Source organism: Carcharodon carcharias, chromosome 21 (assembly GCF_017639515.1).
Source record: "Carcharodon carcharias isolate sCarCar2 chromosome 21, sCarCar2.pri, whole genome shotgun sequence".
Lineage (NCBI taxonomy): Eukaryota > Metazoa > Chordata > Chondrichthyes > Lamniformes > Lamnidae > Carcharodon > Carcharodon carcharias.
The window spans coordinates 90630487-90649678 of record NC_054487.1 but is presented as its reverse complement, the minus strand read 5'-3'; the positions used below and the strand labels follow the sequence as shown (position 1 = coordinate 90649678).

Sequence of the window (19192 nt, the reverse complement as noted above, 5' to 3'; positions counted from 1 at the left end):
AAATTGCAACTGATCTGCTCCCACCTGGTGAAAGCCCCAACTTCAGTCATCTTAGTGTTTCTAATTACAATGAGAGTTTAGAAACTCATCACATGGGGATGTTTAGCCCATGAACTCTATTAGTAAGCTTATTTTAAATACCAAATTCTTGCCTTGACAACACCTGCACAGCAATTGTAATGAAGATGCAATTTAATTCACAAAAGGCATGTAATTTATCAGTTAGACTAAATGGTCAATAACATTTTGGAATATTAGTGTTTGGGTTTTAACATTTGTATATTTATCTTACTCAACGACTGTTATGTTGAAACCCAAATTAAGCTGAAACTTCAATTCCCAAAGTAAACGTACAATTTTGGTAATGATCATTTCTGTGTATTGGCTCATCTGTACGCTGGACAAAGGATCATCATCAGTACAAACAACTGTTTATCAACAATTATTCCAAAGAAGAGTCATTCGACTTGAAACATTAACTCTGTTTATCTCACTACAGATACTGCCAGACCTGCTGAACTTTTCTAGTTTTTAATCTTAAACAATTGTTTATTTCCTTTAAGAAAACAATTTCTTTATGTAAAACAAGTATATTAGCCAGAACTTTTCCATTGATAAGTTGGGGTGGGGTCCGCTCGCCGAGGGGAAAGTGATGTGGGATGATGTCGGGGGCAACACCCGACATCATCCCGCCCCATTTAAATATTCAGGAAGGTGGGGGCACAGCGAAAGCAGCTGGATGCCCACCAACCTGTCAATGGCCAATTGAGGCCATTGGTAGGATAATTAAGCCACTTAAAGGCCCAGCCCGTCCAATCTTAAGGCTGGCGGGCAGGCCAGGAGCCCCAGCGGCTTCTGAGAAAACATCAAACCTCATCCACTGGCGGGATGAGGTTTCATGTCTGTTTAAAAAATCTTTAATAAAGTTTATGTGATATTTATTAACATGTCCCATCTCGTGTGACATTGTCACATGAGGGGGAGATGTTAATAATTTTTTTATTTTTCTATTATTGAAGTTAAATAAACCTTTCACCGATCTCCCTGAGACAGCACTTAGTCCCAGGGAGATGTGCACACTTTGACAGTGGGGGAATCCCTCCCCCTCCGCACAGGAAGTGCATAGTGCTTCCCATCGGGCAACCCACTGGGTGGGCCTTAATTGGCCCGCCCACTTAAAATGGCGGTGGGGCCCGTTTCGGCGGTGGAGTTCGGCTGCCTGCTCACCGCTGAGCTGGTGGGGCCCGCCCGCCCATTAAGGACAAAATTCTGGCCCTTATTTGAGGTTTTGTAATGGCAGAATTCAAATTCCAATTTTAAAATTCATTTCATTTTTCACTTGTCTTTTTAAAAAAAATCTTTTTGAATGAGGTCTGATTGATAAAAATGTTTTGGGCAGGAAATGAACATTCATTTATCTAGCAACCATTCCAAACCTGCCATTTATTACATTGTTGTGATTCCTGATTTAAGAATCCTGTATTTTCTTCATTAATTTCATCTAGGTACTTTAGAAAACAATGATTTAGGATCTCAAAAATTGTGCAAAAAGAGCTCTTTGAAAACACAACTTCCAATTACCCTTCATTTTTAGAGAGAAGCGTCCACCATCCCTCAAATAGCCCAACCAAAGTGCTGAATTCAAATTTGGAGGAGCATGTGTGTAAACCCAGACCCTACTATAGTATGGGACAGCAATGCACTGCATGGGTAACTCAGCCAACTAGAAATGGAATTCCAAAGTTTACTTACAATAATGTTAACTTATTCATTTTTTGCTCTGATATGAGATGGCTTCCTACACAATGAATGGAAGACATGAACACACATTTCAGCTCCTATTTCATTTCCAAACAGGACACTAGTTTACTGATTAATATTACCACCAAAGGCAACAGAATTGAAAGGCAAAACCCAAAATTCTGCTGAAATTAAGAAAAAGGAATTATTAACTAACCTTCAATTTGAATTCAATTATTGCACTGTACCCTGTTTTCTCACATGTGATATTAACATAGCCTCCAAGTTCAAGGGTCATTGGACCATAAACGATTCCTGTAAAGTAAGAATTTGTGAAAAATGCTAGTGCTAGATCCAAGATGCGTAAAAATACTCAGGTCTATCACACACCAAACTTCACACTTTATTAAAAATACCAAATAAATCAACTACTGAATTGGAGCCAGAAATTTACAAGAGATTTCTTGTGCTGAATTAATCTGAACAAGTAACAAGCAGCTGCAACTGGTTCCCAGATGCAAGTGGTGAACCAGGTCACAGGTTGGCGGTTAAACAGCAAATTCATGCTCTGGACTACCAGGCAGCAACACCAGTAGCGTGTAAAAAAACGCAACTTTAGAATGTGATTATGGTGCAACAGAATGTTAAATTTTACTGGATTTTAAATAAAGATTTCTTAATCAGATACACAGAAAAAGAAACTAGAAAAACATTAATGTTCAGTGTTCAGTTCAGTGAAAAGATGGCCATGTTAAATTTCCTAGAAATTAGAACAAAAGCAGCTGCAAATGCTAATGGAGCCTTGCTAATGGATGACAAACACAAAATGGGTAGCTCTGCATTTTCCATTATTAGGATTCTTTGCAACAGCATATTTCAAATTAAGCTTAGCTGCCACATACAATAGAGAAATGTACATAATCAGTTAGGCTGTTCCCCCCACCTGCTAGAGAAATGTACATAATCAGTTAGGCTGTTCCCCGAACCTGCTAGAGAAATGTACATAATCAGTTAGGCTGTTCCCCCCACCTGCTAGAGAAATGTACATAATCAGTTAGGCTGTTCCCCCCACCTGCTACAGAAATGTACATAATCAGTTAGGCTGTTCCCCCCACCTGCTAGAGAAACGTACATAATCAGTTAGGCTGTTCCCCCCACCTGCTAGAGAAATGTACATAATCAGTAAGGCTGTTCCCCCCACCTGCTAGAGAAATGTACATAATCAGGCTGTTCCCCCCACCTGCTAGAGAAATGTACATAATCAGGCTGTTCCCCCCACCTGCTAGAGAAATGTACATAATCAGTTAGGCTGTTCCCCCCACCTGCTAGAGAAATGTACATAATCAGTTAGGCTGTTCCCCGAACCTGCTAGAGAAATGTACATAATCAGTTAGGCTGTTCCCCCCACCTGCTAGAGAAATGTACATAATCAGTTAGGCTGTTCCCCGAACCTGCTAGAGAAATGTACATAATCAGTTAGGCTGTTCCCCCCACCTGCTAGAGAAATGTACATAATCAGTTAGGCTGTTCCCCCCACCTGCTAGAGAAATGTACATAATCAGTTAGGCTGTTCCCCCCACCTGCTAGAAGACAGCATGACTTGAGGGAAGTCTTCAGCCCTTTTGACTGACAAAGCATGTAGAGATCATTACATCAATAAAACAATACTGACAAAGTCAATGAAAGATCAATTGGCATAAAATCTATCTTCACTGGGTGTTAAAATAGCAAAGCTGTAAATGGCGAGAAACAGAAAGATTAAAAACTCCAAGCCACACAGGATTAGGAGGAGAACAATGTGCTGGGATGGAGCTTCTTATATGGAGGACTTAACTTCAGGCAAACTTAGTGGTTATGCTAAGTCGAAAGAATAATGCTCAGTGAAAGCATGTGGATTGTTTCAGTTTACTGCCTTGCAATTGGCTCAAGAAGGTCCAAGATAAGGCCACTGCGCAAAAGTTGTGACTTCACCTGCTGGATCCATTCTGGCGGGAATCATCACAGCAAGTTACACTCCATGTTACTAACTGCTGTTTATAAAAGGTTTTTTTACACAAAGGTTTCTTCCTAAAGGAGATGAACAATGGCTTGTACTGGCAAAAGTCCTCTGTCTTTATTTGAAGAGGAGACAAGTACACATTCTTATCAACAGAAGCACATATGTTGACTGATCAAACTTTATTCTTCCCCAGTAACAAAACACAAGCAAGTTAGACACATCAAGAAAGATCTGGATTAATAAAGCAAGAGGTAAGGAATGTGGAACGCGCCAAATGGTCTCCTGTGTTATATTACTTTGAGTCTTTGTTTTATTCACAGGATGCGGGCTTCGCTGGCTGGGTCAACATTTATTGCCCACCCTAGTTGCCCTTGAGGAGGTGGTGGTGAGCTGCCTTCTTGGACCGTTAGAGTCCACGTGATGTAGGTGCACCCACAGTGCTGTTAGGAAGGGAGTTCCAGGAATTATATCCTGCTCCAGCTCTTCTCAGAAGCAGTTAATTGCCATATTGTCAAGTGCTTTTACTGGTTTGTTTCATATATTCTGCAATAAGAGGGAAAAACAGTTTCTTCTCTTTGTAACCTCACTTGAGGTTGTTTTTAAACTGGTCTTTTCTAGAATTATGTTCGCAGGTAAAGTCACATTGCTTTGTGCACACATGTTATCAGCGATTTTAAAGAGCCAAGTCTTAATTCCCCTTAACCTTCCTTTATCTAGACACTATAGATCTTTTGACAGGTTCACAGCAGATAATCAGTAAGAATACACCACATGCTCAGACATGTTTCGGGGTAATGTGTAAATGGGAAACAGTCAGGCCAATGTTAACAGGCAATTTCTTCCTGGGAATATGATTGGCATAGGAAGACAAGAACATTAGGAATAGCAGCAGGACATTTAGTCCCTAGAGCCTGTTCTATTAATGAGATCATGGCTGATTTATGACTCAAACTTGATATCAAGAGTCTGTGGTCTGCGTTGACTATACAGTCACTAACTGGTAGCATTCGTGCCACACAAGTGCCAGGCAATGACCATCTCCACCCAGAGAGAGTCTAACCTGCGCCCCTTGACATTCAATGGCATTACCATCACTGAATCCCCCACTATCAACAGCCTGGGGGTTATCATTAACCAGAAACTGAACTGGACTAGCCATATAAATATTGTGGCTACAAGAGCAGGTTAGAGGCTGGGAACCCTGTGGTAAGTATCTCACCTCCTGACTCCCCAAAGCCTGTCCACCATCTACAAGGCACAAGTCAGGAGTGTGATGGAATATTCTCCACTTACCTGGATGAGTGCAGCTCTAACAACACTCAAGAGGCCCAACACCATCCAAGACAAAGCAGCCCGCTTGATTGGTACCCATCTGCCACCTTAAACATCCAGTCGAACACCAGTGTACAGAGGCAGTATTGTGTCCCATCTACAGGATGCACTGCAGCATGTAACCAAGGCAGCATTGTGTACAGGATAGACTGCTACATGTAACCAAGGCAGTATTGTGTCCCATCTACAGGATGCACTGCAGCATGTAACCAAGGCAGCATTGTGTACAGGATAGACTGCTACATGTAACCAAGGCAGCATTGTGTACCATCTACAGGATGCACTGCTGCATGTAACCAAGGCAGCATTGTGTACCATCTACAGGATGCACTGCTGCATGTAACCAAGGCAGCATTGTGTACCATCTACAGGATGCACTGCTGCATGTAACCAAGGCAGTATTGTGTCCCATCTACAGGATGCACTGCTGCATGTAACCAAGGCAGTATTGTGTACCATCTACAGGATGCACTGCTGCATGTAACCGAGGCAGTATTGTGTACCATCTACAGGATGCACTGCTGCATGTAACCGAGGCAGTATTGTGTACCATCTACAGGATGCACTGCAGCATGTAACCAAGGCAGCATTGTGTACCATCTACAGGATGCACTGCTGCATGTAACCGAGGCAGTATTGTGTACCATCTACAGGATGCACTGCAGCATGTAACCAAGGCAGCATTGTGTACCATCTACAGGATGCACTGCTGCATGTAACCAAGGCAGTAATGTGTCCCATCTACAGGATGCACTGCAGCATGTAACCAAGGCTCCTTAGACAGCACCATACAAACCAGTGGCCTTTACCAATTAGAAGAACAAAAACAGCAGACATGGCCTACATTCCTGGCATTGCACCAGCACTGAAATTTATACACAAAGTTGCTCAATGGCGTGGTGGGCAGAATGTCCTTTTGGATTGGCGGCAGCATCCCATTAGTGGAAAATACCACTTGCGTTGCTACTATATAATAGCAATGTGAAACAGCTTTCTTAACCTGTTGTTCAAGTTTTGGAGGTACTTTGCCTTTCCAGAGTAATTTGAGGTAGACGGGCACACAGGTCATATATCCTTACAATTGGCTGATCAAATCAAACAACACGAACCTCTGGCTGTTCATAACAGGCAGAGTATAGACCCTGTTCAATCAGGCCATGTTTACAAAACCCAAAACAAAACATTTACTGTTAAACGTGATTTTATGATTGGGGAAAACTTGCTGAACAATCCTGAGTGTGCTAATAGCTACACTAACAACCAACTGAAGACAATCAGTTGAACTCATAACGTGGCTCATTTACGCTCGCCAGAAGTGACACATTTTCGTACTCAGGGATCCTGCAAATAAAAGTAATATGTTCCAGCTTTGTGCCTTTTTTGAATGAATGGAAGCATGGGGAGCCTACATTTCCCCATTGCTTTCTGCATGGCAACGCCTCAGCCAGTCAGAGTTAACTTTCCAACCAATCAGCACCCCTTTACTCATATAATATAAATTGTTGTGACAGTTTGAAATTGATAATCTTGCATTTGTCCTGCTAAGTGCAAGATAAAATGTTTTGGTAACAGGTCACTCTTTTCAGCAACACTGTACAGCTCTTACACATCTCTCTGACTTTCCTACAGATTTGCTCCTCTGTCTTTCTCTCTCATTATTTGGAGGCCTATAGAATACCTCAAGTAGCATGATCATTCCCCTTTTGCTTCTCATCTCTAACTAAATAGATTTGGTCCTTGTCTATTCAAGGATATTCCCTCTTTCCAACACCACAACATATTCTCTGATCAGTGCTGCCACTGCATCTTCATCTTTTCCTTCTGTATTTTTTCTGGACACTTTATATCCTTGAATATTAAGCACCCAGTCCTCACCATTTTTTAGCCGTGTTTCCATTATTGCCACTGCATCATATTCCCATGTGGCTATTTGTGCTTGTAGCTTACAACCCTATCCACCACACTTTGTGCATTTATGTACATGCATTGTAAACCTGTCTTTGTATTCCTCAAAGTCCTCCTTCGACCACTCCTATCTAATATAGAACTTCTCATTCTCTAGTATACCTGTACACCCTCACTTCATACACCTTAGTCCTCTTTTCTACTTCTATATCCTGGTGGCCACCCTCCTGCCAATTTAGTTTGAATCCTCCCCAACCCTACCTGTGAGCCACTCCATGTGGATATTGCACCTCAACAGGACCATGGCCAATTTATCCCCTATGAATAGGTGTCTTCTGCTTCAGAATTGGTCCCACTGCCTTAAGAATCTCACATCCCATGAACAAATTAAAATGAAATTTTCATCCATGCTTATATTGATCTAGGAAGAAATGCAACTTTAAACAAAGAAACCAGAGATACTACCTTTGCAATGAGCATAGGGCATGCTCATTATATAATCTTCCCCTCTGTTGAGGAAAGAAAGTCTAGCTTCACCATCCAATATGGCAGATAATGAATTGCCTGAAACATAAGAGCAAAGAACGTATATTATTTCTACACACAGAGGTCTTTGTATTCCGTATTTAATTTCATTCAACTCCAGCAAGTTGTGGTTTCTATTGTTTTATTCGCCCATGTCAATTTTCTCTCTAACTCCCCTTGTGCTTTGATTCCATGCTGAGACATGGTTTTACAGATGCTGTTTACATCTCATACAGCAAATAAGCATTAATTATATGAGAGTGCTGGTAGGTTATTAGACCACTTGGGGCATCACAGCTGAATTTGATCCTGTCCTCACCCAATGTCCACTTCCGGTAAGGGTGATCAGATACTGATCTGGAGTTGGGAACCATAGCTCATTATTTCCTCTGTAACCCAGGGTCACAAAGGCTATCTATCATGCCTTTACTGCCACCAAAAGATCAGCGAACTTAGCCCAATGTGGGGATCAACAGCTTGCATTTGTGTAGTTAATTAATATAAAAGGTCACCTCAGGATGCTTTACAAATAGGTAAAGATAGGGCTAAGCTAAGAAGAGAGGGTAGGAGCAGTGACCAAAAGCAATACAGCAGCAGTTGTCTGTACAGTTCGCCTCCTGTCTTCAGGGAGAGCAACTTGCATCTGCTCAATTGCCATCGCTTCAGTACTGGCAGGAATTGTGGCAAACACATCATAGCACACTGAACACAAATGCAGTGTGACTGATGATAGCTGCCACCAACGGAGCTGCAGAGCACATTGAGAAATGTTCTTAATTGCTTCCTTGCATAGTATTGAGATTGGGTTGGTTTTTAAATTAAAAAAAAATACAAAATACCCTTTTCAGGCTGCAGTACAGACAGACCACTCCAATTCTCATGCCTGCACTAAGGTTGTTTTATATCTCATTGTTAAAAGAAGCCTAGTAGCAGACTCCACTGACCAAATTACTGATTTTTTCTCTTGATGTAGCAAAGAGCCTCGCGTCTGCCTTCAGACAGCCCAGATGAGACAGGGGGTAAATAGCCCCCGCATTGGGGGGGAAGTGCAGGAGCAAGCGCAGGCAGACGTGCCTCCAATCAGCGCCCCGATCGGGGGCGCACTGCTATTTTACACGGGTGGGCCAATTAATGCCCACTCAGCATGACGTCCACCAGGAAGTGCCATGTGCTCCCTGTGCCGGCGGGCAGAAAGCTTCCCTCAGCCGGGAGTGCGCTCTTCCGTGCATGCGTGTGAAAGGGCGCACTCATCTCCCTGAGGCTAAGTGCTGCCTCAGGTAGATCGATTCCAAATTTAAAAATGCTAAGCAAATGAAATCAACATTTCCCTGACATGTCCTCTCATGTGACATTGTCACATGAGTTGGGACATGTCCATCACTTTTACTGAAAACTTTATTAAATATTTAAAAACCCTCATGAAACCTTATCCCGCCTGTGGATGAGGTTTCATGCTTTTTCTTAAGTCCGCCAGGGCTCCTGGCCTGCCCGCCAATCCTAAGATTGGACGGGCAGGTCCATTAATGAGGTTAATTACTTTTTAAATGACCTCAATTGCTCGTTGACAGATCGGCGGGCACGTAGCTGACTTGGCTGCGCCCCCCTCGACCTAAAAATGGAAATGATGCGGGGTGACATCGGGAGTTCCACCCAATGTCATCCGGCGTCATTTTACATGTCAGCGAGTGGGCTCCGCCCTCCTGACTGGAAGATCCTCCCCAGGGATGCAATGCGCACTATCCAACATATTTGGCCATACAGAAGTAGTGTGCTTTCCAGGTTAATATATTTAAGCATGTGTTACCTATTTAATTAAAATTAAAAATTTCATTGCATATAGAATTAACAAATAAATTAACTTATCTATATTTCAATTTGATTTTTGGAAATATTACTGGTTTATTCATTCCAATAACATGAGTTTACATACAAGTCTATCATGTCTCCCAGAAATCTGAAACATGCAATCAAACACAAACTGCAATCATAATGTTTAACAAGGCGGCTATTTTGCAATAGCAAAGTCCTGCAACAGCACTGAGATGAAAGGCCAGTTGAGTTTTTTTTGTGCAACAGTAAAATACTGCAGACACTGGAAATCTAAAATAAAGACAGACAATGCAAGAAATAATCAACAGGTCTGTCTGGTAGCACCTGTGGAGAGAGAAACAGAGTTAACATTTCAGCTCAATGATCTATCACCATTGGAAAAAGATGTGATAGGTTCTGAGCAAGGAGAGGGTGGGAAAAGAACGAAAGGGAAGTTATGTGATAGGATGGAAGACATGAGAGATTAAATGATTTGGTTCTTTTTCCCACCTTCACATTGTTCAAAACCAATTACACTTCTAACCTTTCCCAGTTCTGATCAAAGGTCATTGACTTGAAACATTAGCTCTGTTTCTCACCCCACAGATGCCGTCAGGCTTGCTGAATATTTCCACAGCATTTTCAGTCTTTATTGTTCGATGAAGGAATGTGGACATGGATCCCACCTGATGATCTTGCTTTTCTTGCAACAGTGCAAAATAATCTTGTAACATTCAACTGAATGGGGGATGGACCTTGGTTGAACACTTAATCTAAAGGCAACACCACAATACGCCTCTTTAAGGCAACACCACAATACGCCTCTTTAAGGCAACACCACAATACGCCTCTTTAAGGACCGCATCAGATCATCAGGCTAGATAATCTGTTAATGTCTTGCTGTAGGGTTTAAAAACACAACCTTTTGATTTAGAAAAAAAGGGTATTACCAACTGAACCAAGCTGACACTGACACTATGAAATAAACTGAAACCTCGCCAAACCAGTAAACATTTCTCAGTAAATATTAAAATATGAAAGGTCTTTGAATACTGTATTTATTTTCTGTGCATTTCTATAGAGCTATTGGTTGTGTGATCTTATTATGTTACTTGTCCATAAAATCTGGATATCCTCACTTAGCACCCACCCTATCACATTCCCACCCACACCATTTTGTGTCCATGCTGCCCAGTCCTCTGGGGACACAGATTCAATGCACAAGCAGCTAGGTGAACAGTATTTGGTGGTGTGCTTCAATTATGTCAAAAATGACTTTGTCTTTGGTTGGTTATCTCTCATGCTCAGAGGCCAATTTGAAAATGGCAGCTAATCCTTGAAGGAAAACCTAATTATCAGCCAAAGCCAGGGTTGAAATTCAGGTTCTTCTAAATACTATCGCTCTGGTATTGACATGATTTGGTTCATTCCGTATTTTCCCATTTGAAATAAATTCCTTTAACAGTTTCTGCATAAGTAAAAAAAAATAAACTCACCATAAAATTTTGATTTGGCCAAAATGCTACCAGTGACACAAAATCCATCTTTTCTATTACTGACATAGAATGCAGAGACAGGAGGATGATGAGAGACCTATTAAGGTGAGACAATTCAGTAAGTAGCAAAAACACTCGAGCACAAATCAATATTTGAATTTGTTAAAATATATCCAGAAGTGCACAATTGACAATTCTTACCAACAATTGGGAAATATGTGACTTTTTAAAAAGTTAAAATGCAACCCCTTCGTTACAGAATTATACTTTGTACAACAGGCAACAGTGATGAGTGCAGGACACCTAAACAATGTATTGCAAAGATTGTAAAAACTGCTATCACCATTCTCAAAGTGAAACAACGAACTGATTACAAATCATTTTTGAAAGAACAACCATTAAAAACTATAAATTCAATAGTGATCTAGGGATAGTAGCCAGTTCCTGATGATTGAACATCTTTCTTATACCTGTTCTGCAATGTAAAATGTCCGACTGTTTGCTTTTGGGTGAATCCACATACACCGGAATGTTTCACCAATAATTGGATTGTATGGTTTCTTCAAGCCCTTTGCGTGAAAACAAAAAAATTATTTTGTTGTAAAACATCAATTCTAGCCAAAAGAAAACCAAAATCACTAATAAAGCCAAGAAGTTAAACAGATAATTTAAAAATAATTGTTTTTTGCTTGCTATTAAGGATAAAAAAGCAAGCCTGTTTCTATATAACACTATATCATGTCTCACAAAAAACCCAGAGTGATCACATACAATGGATTATTTTGAAGTGCAATGATTGCTATTATGCAGACAAATGACATAATACTTATGGTTAGACATTTAATATACACTGTACCACACATATGTATTTACAGACCTTTCTGACTAACTTTTTAGATTCTACAAATACTGTGCAAAGAGATTGCATGAGATGTAGGAAATATATTCTTGATGACAGTGTTGCCTAAAACTGGAAATCTCCATAGCTGACAATAAGAAAACTTACACATAGCTGGCATTTTACTTCTACAAATAGATGGTACCTTTGCTCAATTTGTAGCAATCCTGCCTTGAATCAGTACACTTAGAGTTCAACCCCTGGCCTTGAGTACACAACATAAGCTGATATGTCAGGGCAGTTCTGAAAGAATGCTGAATCATTAAAGGTGTGTATTTTGGACCAAATTAACTAAAATCTCCTCTGGTGGAGGTGAAATATTCCATGGCCCTATTCAAAGGCAGTTTTCCCACTTTCCAGACCAGCATGCCTCTACCAACTATTACTGCCACCAAAAATAGCTGAATGAATGACTGAGATTGTGGGGTCATGAAGTTTGTAAACAGACTGCCATGTTTGCCAATATAACAGTGATAGCACGTCAAAAGTTGTCCTTTGGTATAAATAGTTGTAGTATACCATGAAGGTATGAATGGCACTAATGGCACTGTCTTTCTCATTGTGTTATTTCAAAAGCATTTTCTTTATGTACAAAATATTTCTATAACTTGAATAACATAGGAGACAGATTTAATTTGGAAGAGCTTCTCTTTAAAGGTGTTGAAGGTACTTAGCTTATGAAAACAAACCTTTGGTTTTTTGTAGAAGCCAGACAAATACCATTTCGTAACTTTCTTCAAACGACTGTATGGGTTTTCCTCTGCTGCAGCTCTGTGAGAATTAAATGCTTATATTTAATGCAAGTCAAATCTGCTTAAGGACAGTTTAGACAAAAAAAAATGAACTGAATATATGTTTTTTTGTTGCTGATACTATTCTTAAGGTCTCTCATTTTCTCATCACCTAAGCCCAGATTATTGGGAGAAAACCGTTAGGGCTGAAGAGTAAAGCTCTTCTCCATCAGCTATTATCCATCAGAAACGGACTTTTCACTTTTAGTGCAGGCATCCCTCTAAACGAAAAGCTCAGTAGTTGAGATGTACAGGTATGCCCCAGGCTTGACTCCTAGAATGATCACTTAGCTAACCTCAAGTTATACGGACATAACAATTCTCCTCAGCATTCAATGATCAGGAGGGATGATGGAACTGCAGGGGGATTAAAAATCCTAGGCAGGTTTCCAGGCTGGAAACCACAAGGTCCTCAACTTAAAAGATGTATTTTCTAAGAATATTAGAAATAGGAAACAGTACGCCATTCGGCCTCTCAAGCCTCCTCCAACACTCAGTAAGATCATTCCCAATTTTCTCCCTCAACTCCACGTTTCTATCCTATCTCCATAATCCCTTAATTCCCTTAATGTCCCAAAAATAAAGCACATTTTTCCATTCTTCGGGCTGCATCTTACCTATGTCGGGTGAGCTGGGCGGGAGTGGGAGTGGGCATGGGCAGGCGCAGAGCCAATCGCCGCCTGCGATCAGTTGCGCACCACCATTTTACATGGGTGGGCCAATTAAGGCCTGTCCAGTGTGACGCACGGACGGTAGTGCTCAGTGCTACCTGTGCAGGCAGTGGGAGGAGGTAGATTCGGGGCCTGTGCCCTATCGCTTATGCATGCAAAAGAGCGCAGCAATCTCCCTGAGGCACGGAGCTGCCTCGTTGAGATTAAGGTGATAGTAAAACTTTGTAATAAAGGAGGAGGAAAATTATTTAAACATGTCCCATCATGTGACAGTGTCACATAAGCTGGGACATGTTTGTGAATTGTGCAAAATTTAATTAAGTATTTTATAAAACCTTCAGGGAACCTCATCCCGCCCGTGGATGATGTTTCCTGAAAAACGCGAAGGCCGCCTGAGTCTTCGTCTGCCCGCCAGCCTTAAGGTTGGACGGGCAGCGTTGCTAACAAGTTTAATTGTTTTTTTTAAACGGCCTCAATAGGCTGTTGACAATTTGGCGGGTGTGCAGCTGCCTCCAGTGCACGCCTGCTGAACGAAATATCTAAATGACGCGCAATGGTGTCGGGATGCATGGCCCACTCCTGCACGCCGACGGCAATATTGTGGCCTTAGTGTCACTTCCGTGAGGAAAGAGGTAAATATCACAAACACATTTGAGGCGGCAGGAGTGGAAATAACAGGAGAGTCAACTAAGGGCCAGTGTTTTGGAAATATCCTGGTTCAGGGGTGGGGGGAATGGGGAAGAATGGCAGAAGCAGTTGGAGGTGTGGGGGGAACAAACAAAAACATAAGTAAGCATACTATACTCACTGTGATAGAAAGTCTGCATGATAGTAGTAGTCGGATAACTTATCTAGGAATGACCTTGGCTCCAGGATAAATGTAGGCAACACAACTTTAGAGAGGTCCATTCCTGGGCGAACTTGTTTCAGCAGAGTCCATATCAGACTTTTGTTCTCCTCAGATACGACCTCTGTCTGGGAATCTTCACCTATCTAGATTTGGCAGGGGCGGGCGGGGGGGAGTGTGTAAGAGAAAAAGAGTATTTTTTTGTTCAGAAGGGCTTCCGAATCAGTGATAAAAGAATTACATAGTGTGACTTAGATAGCGTGCAGTAAATGTCTCTGCACCATTCTGCAGTTTGTTGTTGCAGAAAATTAAATTGAATTCTCTAAAGCTGTAAAATAAGCATATTGATTTGTGAAATATTGCATTATATTTATTTTTGTTAACTTTAAATGTTTCCCCTCCAAAGGCAGCAGAACATTAAATGTATTGTATTCACTCAGCAGTGCACCACCTCTAATGATCAAACTCCTTCTTTAAAAGCTATATTTTCGAACTCCAGGATGTTTAACATAGAAACACAGGAAATCAAAAATGTATCACTCACTGCTGTACCAAAATATCAAAGAGGAAGAATATATGCTGGTCGGGGTAACCCCATGAACCCATTGAAGTTCATGGCTGTGATGTAGGACATTAAAACCTCTGCAAATAGGAATCAGAGAAACATCTGGACAGAACATTAATGGCTTTGCACTTATTGTGCATTAGCATATTAAAACCACTTTTTTTTTAATGGCAACAATCTACATGTTGTTATGATCCTAGCTGATGTTAGTATGGACAAGTCAAATCCCAGAATGGAGCCTGGCTTGATAGACCATAATTTTTTTTTCAACCATGGCAGGTACTTACTGAAACAGATTCACAGGAGTCTCGTGTTGACTTTTTAACAAAAAGATAAACATTTAACAAACAAGAAACATTAACTATATTACATTAAACAAAAAGGTTAGAAAGATTTCAACACTGACACAAAGGAAAAATTATTCTCCTTTTATCCCAGCAATACCCTTACAGATTCAACAGTCCAATGAAGAGGTACCACTATTCCCGCACCAAGGCTAGAGTTGGTTCAGTTGCAAAGAGGTTTCTTTTCCAGTAGACTTCTGAATATTCACTAGAGACCCTTCCACAATTGGTATCTCTCTTGAGATATCCAGAAAACTCACTCCAAATTCACTATTACCTGAACTTTAGAGCAATACATATTAGCTCCTTACCATAAAATCAAAATACTGGCTGATGGCCTCTACCTATCACTAGCCCCCGATCTAGCTCTACCTGTCCCACGCCCCTGTACCAGCTTATATTTCACCTAATTTCTCTATTTCCTTAGTTCTGATGAAGAGTCATACAGATTCGAAACGTCGACTGTATTGCTCTCCACAGATGCTGTCAGACCTGCTGAGTTTTTCCAGTTATTTTTGTTTTTGTTTTAGTTCCTTAACAGTCTGGCGTCATTTCCAGCTAGCGATAGTCTTAGATCTTAACTGTTTTCACTCTGTGCTGTACACATGTCAAATGAACTAAAATCTGCCTTTCTATCTCTACCTGTCTCTGTGGGTCTCTCTCTGATCCCCTGTTGCTAGGCAAGAGCACAATTTTTTTCCTACTTTTTTGTTTCATATAACTTCCCTAAACCCTTGATAACTGGTCTCTTCACTTTAAGAATTGTAAAACCTCATTAAAAATGCATGTATACAAACAGGACCTGGAAACTTCCTGGTTCCATCTCAAAAAAAACTCTAAAATTAAACCGAACCCAGGTTTCACCTCCCTTACCACATAAATCAAAAAAGTATCAGTTAAACTTAAAGCTATGCCTCATTCCTAATACCTGCAAATACAAACATTTCAAATAAAACTTACTTAATCTAGTTCCTAACAATGTAGATTGTTCCAGGTCCTCTACTGAGGTGCATCAGCCAGAGAAACTCATTTTTCAAGTGAACTTGGCTCTGGTTCTGTACATAAGTAACAAAAAAACTACACTAATACACAAATAATATACTGCATCATAACACCATCAAGTCCTGTTCTCATAGAGTCATAGAGGTCTACAGCACAGAAAAAGGCCCTTCAGCCCATCAAATCTGCACTGGTCAAGCAAGTACCTAACTATTCTATCCCATTTTCCAGCACTAGGCCCATAGCCTTGTATGCCATGGCATCGCAAGTGCACATCCAAATGTTATGGATGTTTAAGTGCACTTCTTAAATGTTATGAGGGTTTCTGCCTCTACCACCCTTTCAGGCAGTGAGTTCCAGATTCCCAACACCCTCTGGGTGAAAAAATTCTTCCTCACATCCCCTCTAAACCTCCTGCCCCTTACCTTAAATCTATGCCCCTTGGTTATTGATCCCTCCACCAAGGGGAAAACTTCCTTCCTGTCTACCCTATCTATGCCCCTCATAATTTTATACACTCAATCATATCCCCCCTCAATCTCCTCTGCTTCAGGGAAAATAACCCCAGTCTATCCAATCTCTCCTCATAACTAAAACTCTCCAGCCCAGGCAACATCCTGGTAAATCTCCTCTGCACCATCTCTCGTGCAATCACATCCTTCCTATAATGCGGATTCCAGAACTGCACGCAACACTCTAGCTGTGGCCTAACTAGCGTTTTATACAGTTCCAGCATAACCTCCCTGTTCTTACATTCAATTCCTCGGCTAATAAAGGCAAGTATCCCATGTGCCTTCTTAACCACCTTATCTACCTGCCCCATTACCTTACGGGACCGATGGACATGATTCTCGGTCCTACCATTCATCGTGTATTCCCGTGCCATGTTTGTCCTGCCCAAGTGCATCACCTCACACTTTTCTGGATTAAATTCCATTTGCCACTGATCAGCCCATCTGACCAGCCCGTCTATATCCTCCTGTAATCTAAGGCTATCCTCCTCACTATTTACCACCCCACCAATTTTCGTGTCATCCGCGAACTTACTGATCAACACTCCTACATTCAAGTCTAAATCGTTTATATATATCACAAATAGCAAGGGACCCAACACTGATCCCTGTGGAACCCCACTGGACACAGGCATCCAGTCACAAAAACATCCCTTGACCATCACCCTCTACTTCCTGCCACTCAGCCAATTCTGGATCCAATTTGCCAAATTGCCTTGGATCCCATGGACTCTTACCTTTGTTATCAGTCTCCCATGTGGGACCTCATCAAAAGTCTTGCGTCAAATGCATTGCCCTCTTCTACACACCTGGTCACCTCTTCGAAAAATTCAATCAAATTTGTCAGACATGACCTCCCCTTAACAAAACCATGCTGACTGTCCTTGATTAATTCCTGCGTCTCCAAGTGTAGATTATTTCTGTCCCTCAGAATTGCTTCCAATAGTTTCCCACCACTGAGGTTAGACTGACTGGCCTGTAGTTCCCTGGTTTATCCCTTCCTCCCTTCTTGAATAACGGTACCACATTGGTTGTCCTCCAGTCCTCTGGCACCTCTCCTGTGGCCAGAGAGGTATTGAAAATTATTGCCAGCACCCCTGCTATCTCCTCCCTTGCCTCACTCAACAGCCTGGGATACATTTCATCCAGGCCTGGAGATTTATCTACTTTTAAGCCTGCTAGACCATTTAGAACCTCCTCCCTTTCTATGCTAATTTCTTTAATTATATTACAGTTCTTCTGCCTGATTGCCATACCCACTTCATCCATCTCACCTGTGAACACCGACACAAAGTATTCATTTAGAACCCTACCATGTCTTCCAGCTCCTCACACAAATTATCACAATAGTCATTAATGTGCCCTACTCTTTCCCTTCTTACTCTTACTGTATTTGTAAAATAACTTTAGATTTTCCTTTATTTTACCTGCCAATGTTTTTTCATGCCCCCTTTTTGCTCTCCTAAATTCCTTTTTAAGCCCCCCCTACACACTCTATGTTCCTCTAGGGCTTCCGCTGTTTTGAGCCCTTGGTATCTGCCATAAGCCTCCCTTTTTCTCTTCATCCAATCTTGCATATCCCTCGATATCCAGGGTTCCCTGGATTTGTTGGTCCCACCCTTTGTCTTTGCTGGAATATATTGGCCCTGTACTCTCCCTATTTCCTTCTTGAATGAGTCCCACTGCATTGATGCAATTTTACCTAGAAGTAGCTGCTCCCCGTCCACTCTGATCTTATTAAAATCGGCCTTCCCCCAATTTAGAACTCTGATTTCTGGCCCATCCTTGTCCTTTTCCATAACAACCTTGAATCTAACAGATTTGCAGATCACTATCTGCAAAATGCTCCCCCACTGATACCTCTATGACTTGCCCAGTTTCATTCCCTAAAATTAATCCAGGACCGCCCCCTCTCTTGTAGGACCTTCTATGTACTGGCTTAAAAAGCTCTCCTGGATGCATTTTAAGAATTCCGCTCCCCCTAAACCTATCACACTATGACTAGCCCAGTTAATGTCGGAGGAGTTGAATTCCTCCACTATTACTACCCTAGTATATTTGCACTTCTCTGAAGTTTGCCTACATATCTGTTCTCTCAATTCTCAAATGGCCAATGTTCCAAGGAAGAGAAAGAAAAATCTCAAAGCTGCTTTGAAGCTCTCCTTGAAGCGTGGTGGCACTGAATGACTAGGAGGGGCCTACTACTGATCATTCAGAAAGGCAACAACTTGGCCATCAAGCTGCTGTCATGAAACAATCATATTTTTCATAATAGTACTGTGGGATATTGTAAGGTAGGCTATGTGTGTGAGTGTGGGTGGTTCTGGTGTGTGGCTGATTTAATTGAATTCGAGTTGGATAGACTGCAAGATTGAAATGATCAAAAGAGTTGGGTGTAGAAAGGGTATTTGAAATGCTAATGAGTGAGCTAGTGTAAAGCCAGCAGATAGGGTGTGGATGAAATTTGCATGCAAAGGTAAGTGGGGAGTTACTCAGTTTTCAAAGAGGCAGGATAGCATGTTTACAACTAACAAGATAAATACGGCAAGGTTATTACATTTATTTTTCCCAAAAGGAAAAGGCCATATTGACAACATTTTTATAGTATGAGAAAAGTAAGTTCCAAAGACATATGAGAACAATGGGATTTATAGATTAAAGAGGAAGAAGTGTATTTAAAGAAGGATGGAAGGTTGTATCAGGGTGGCCGTTAAGATCTAAAAGATACATTGTGTGAAACAGACTTGTGGAAACAGCCT

At 41.3% G+C, this 19192-nt stretch overlaps 1 protein-coding gene across 14 annotated transcripts in view; it reads right to left on the bottom strand.

Moving 5' to 3' along the window:
• osbpl8 (oxysterol binding protein-like 8) overlaps window positions 1–19192 on the bottom strand; it is a 282603-nt gene that overhangs the window by 25112 nt on the left and 238299 nt on the right. For all 14 annotated transcript variants that reach the window (XM_041215495.1, XM_041215498.1, XM_041215497.1 and 11 more), the window contains 6 exons: window positions 13975–14159; window positions 12394–12475; window positions 11277–11375; window positions 10807–10903; window positions 7442–7540; window positions 1958–2055 (listed from right to left, as the gene is read on the bottom strand). In XM_041215495.1, the coding sequence (XP_041071429.1) occupies window positions 1958–2055; window positions 7442–7540; window positions 10807–10903; window positions 11277–11375; window positions 12394–12475; window positions 13975–14159 (660 nt within the window). The remainder of the gene's footprint in view (window positions 1–1957; window positions 2056–7441; window positions 7541–10806; window positions 10904–11276; window positions 11376–12393; window positions 12476–13974; window positions 14160–19192) is intronic.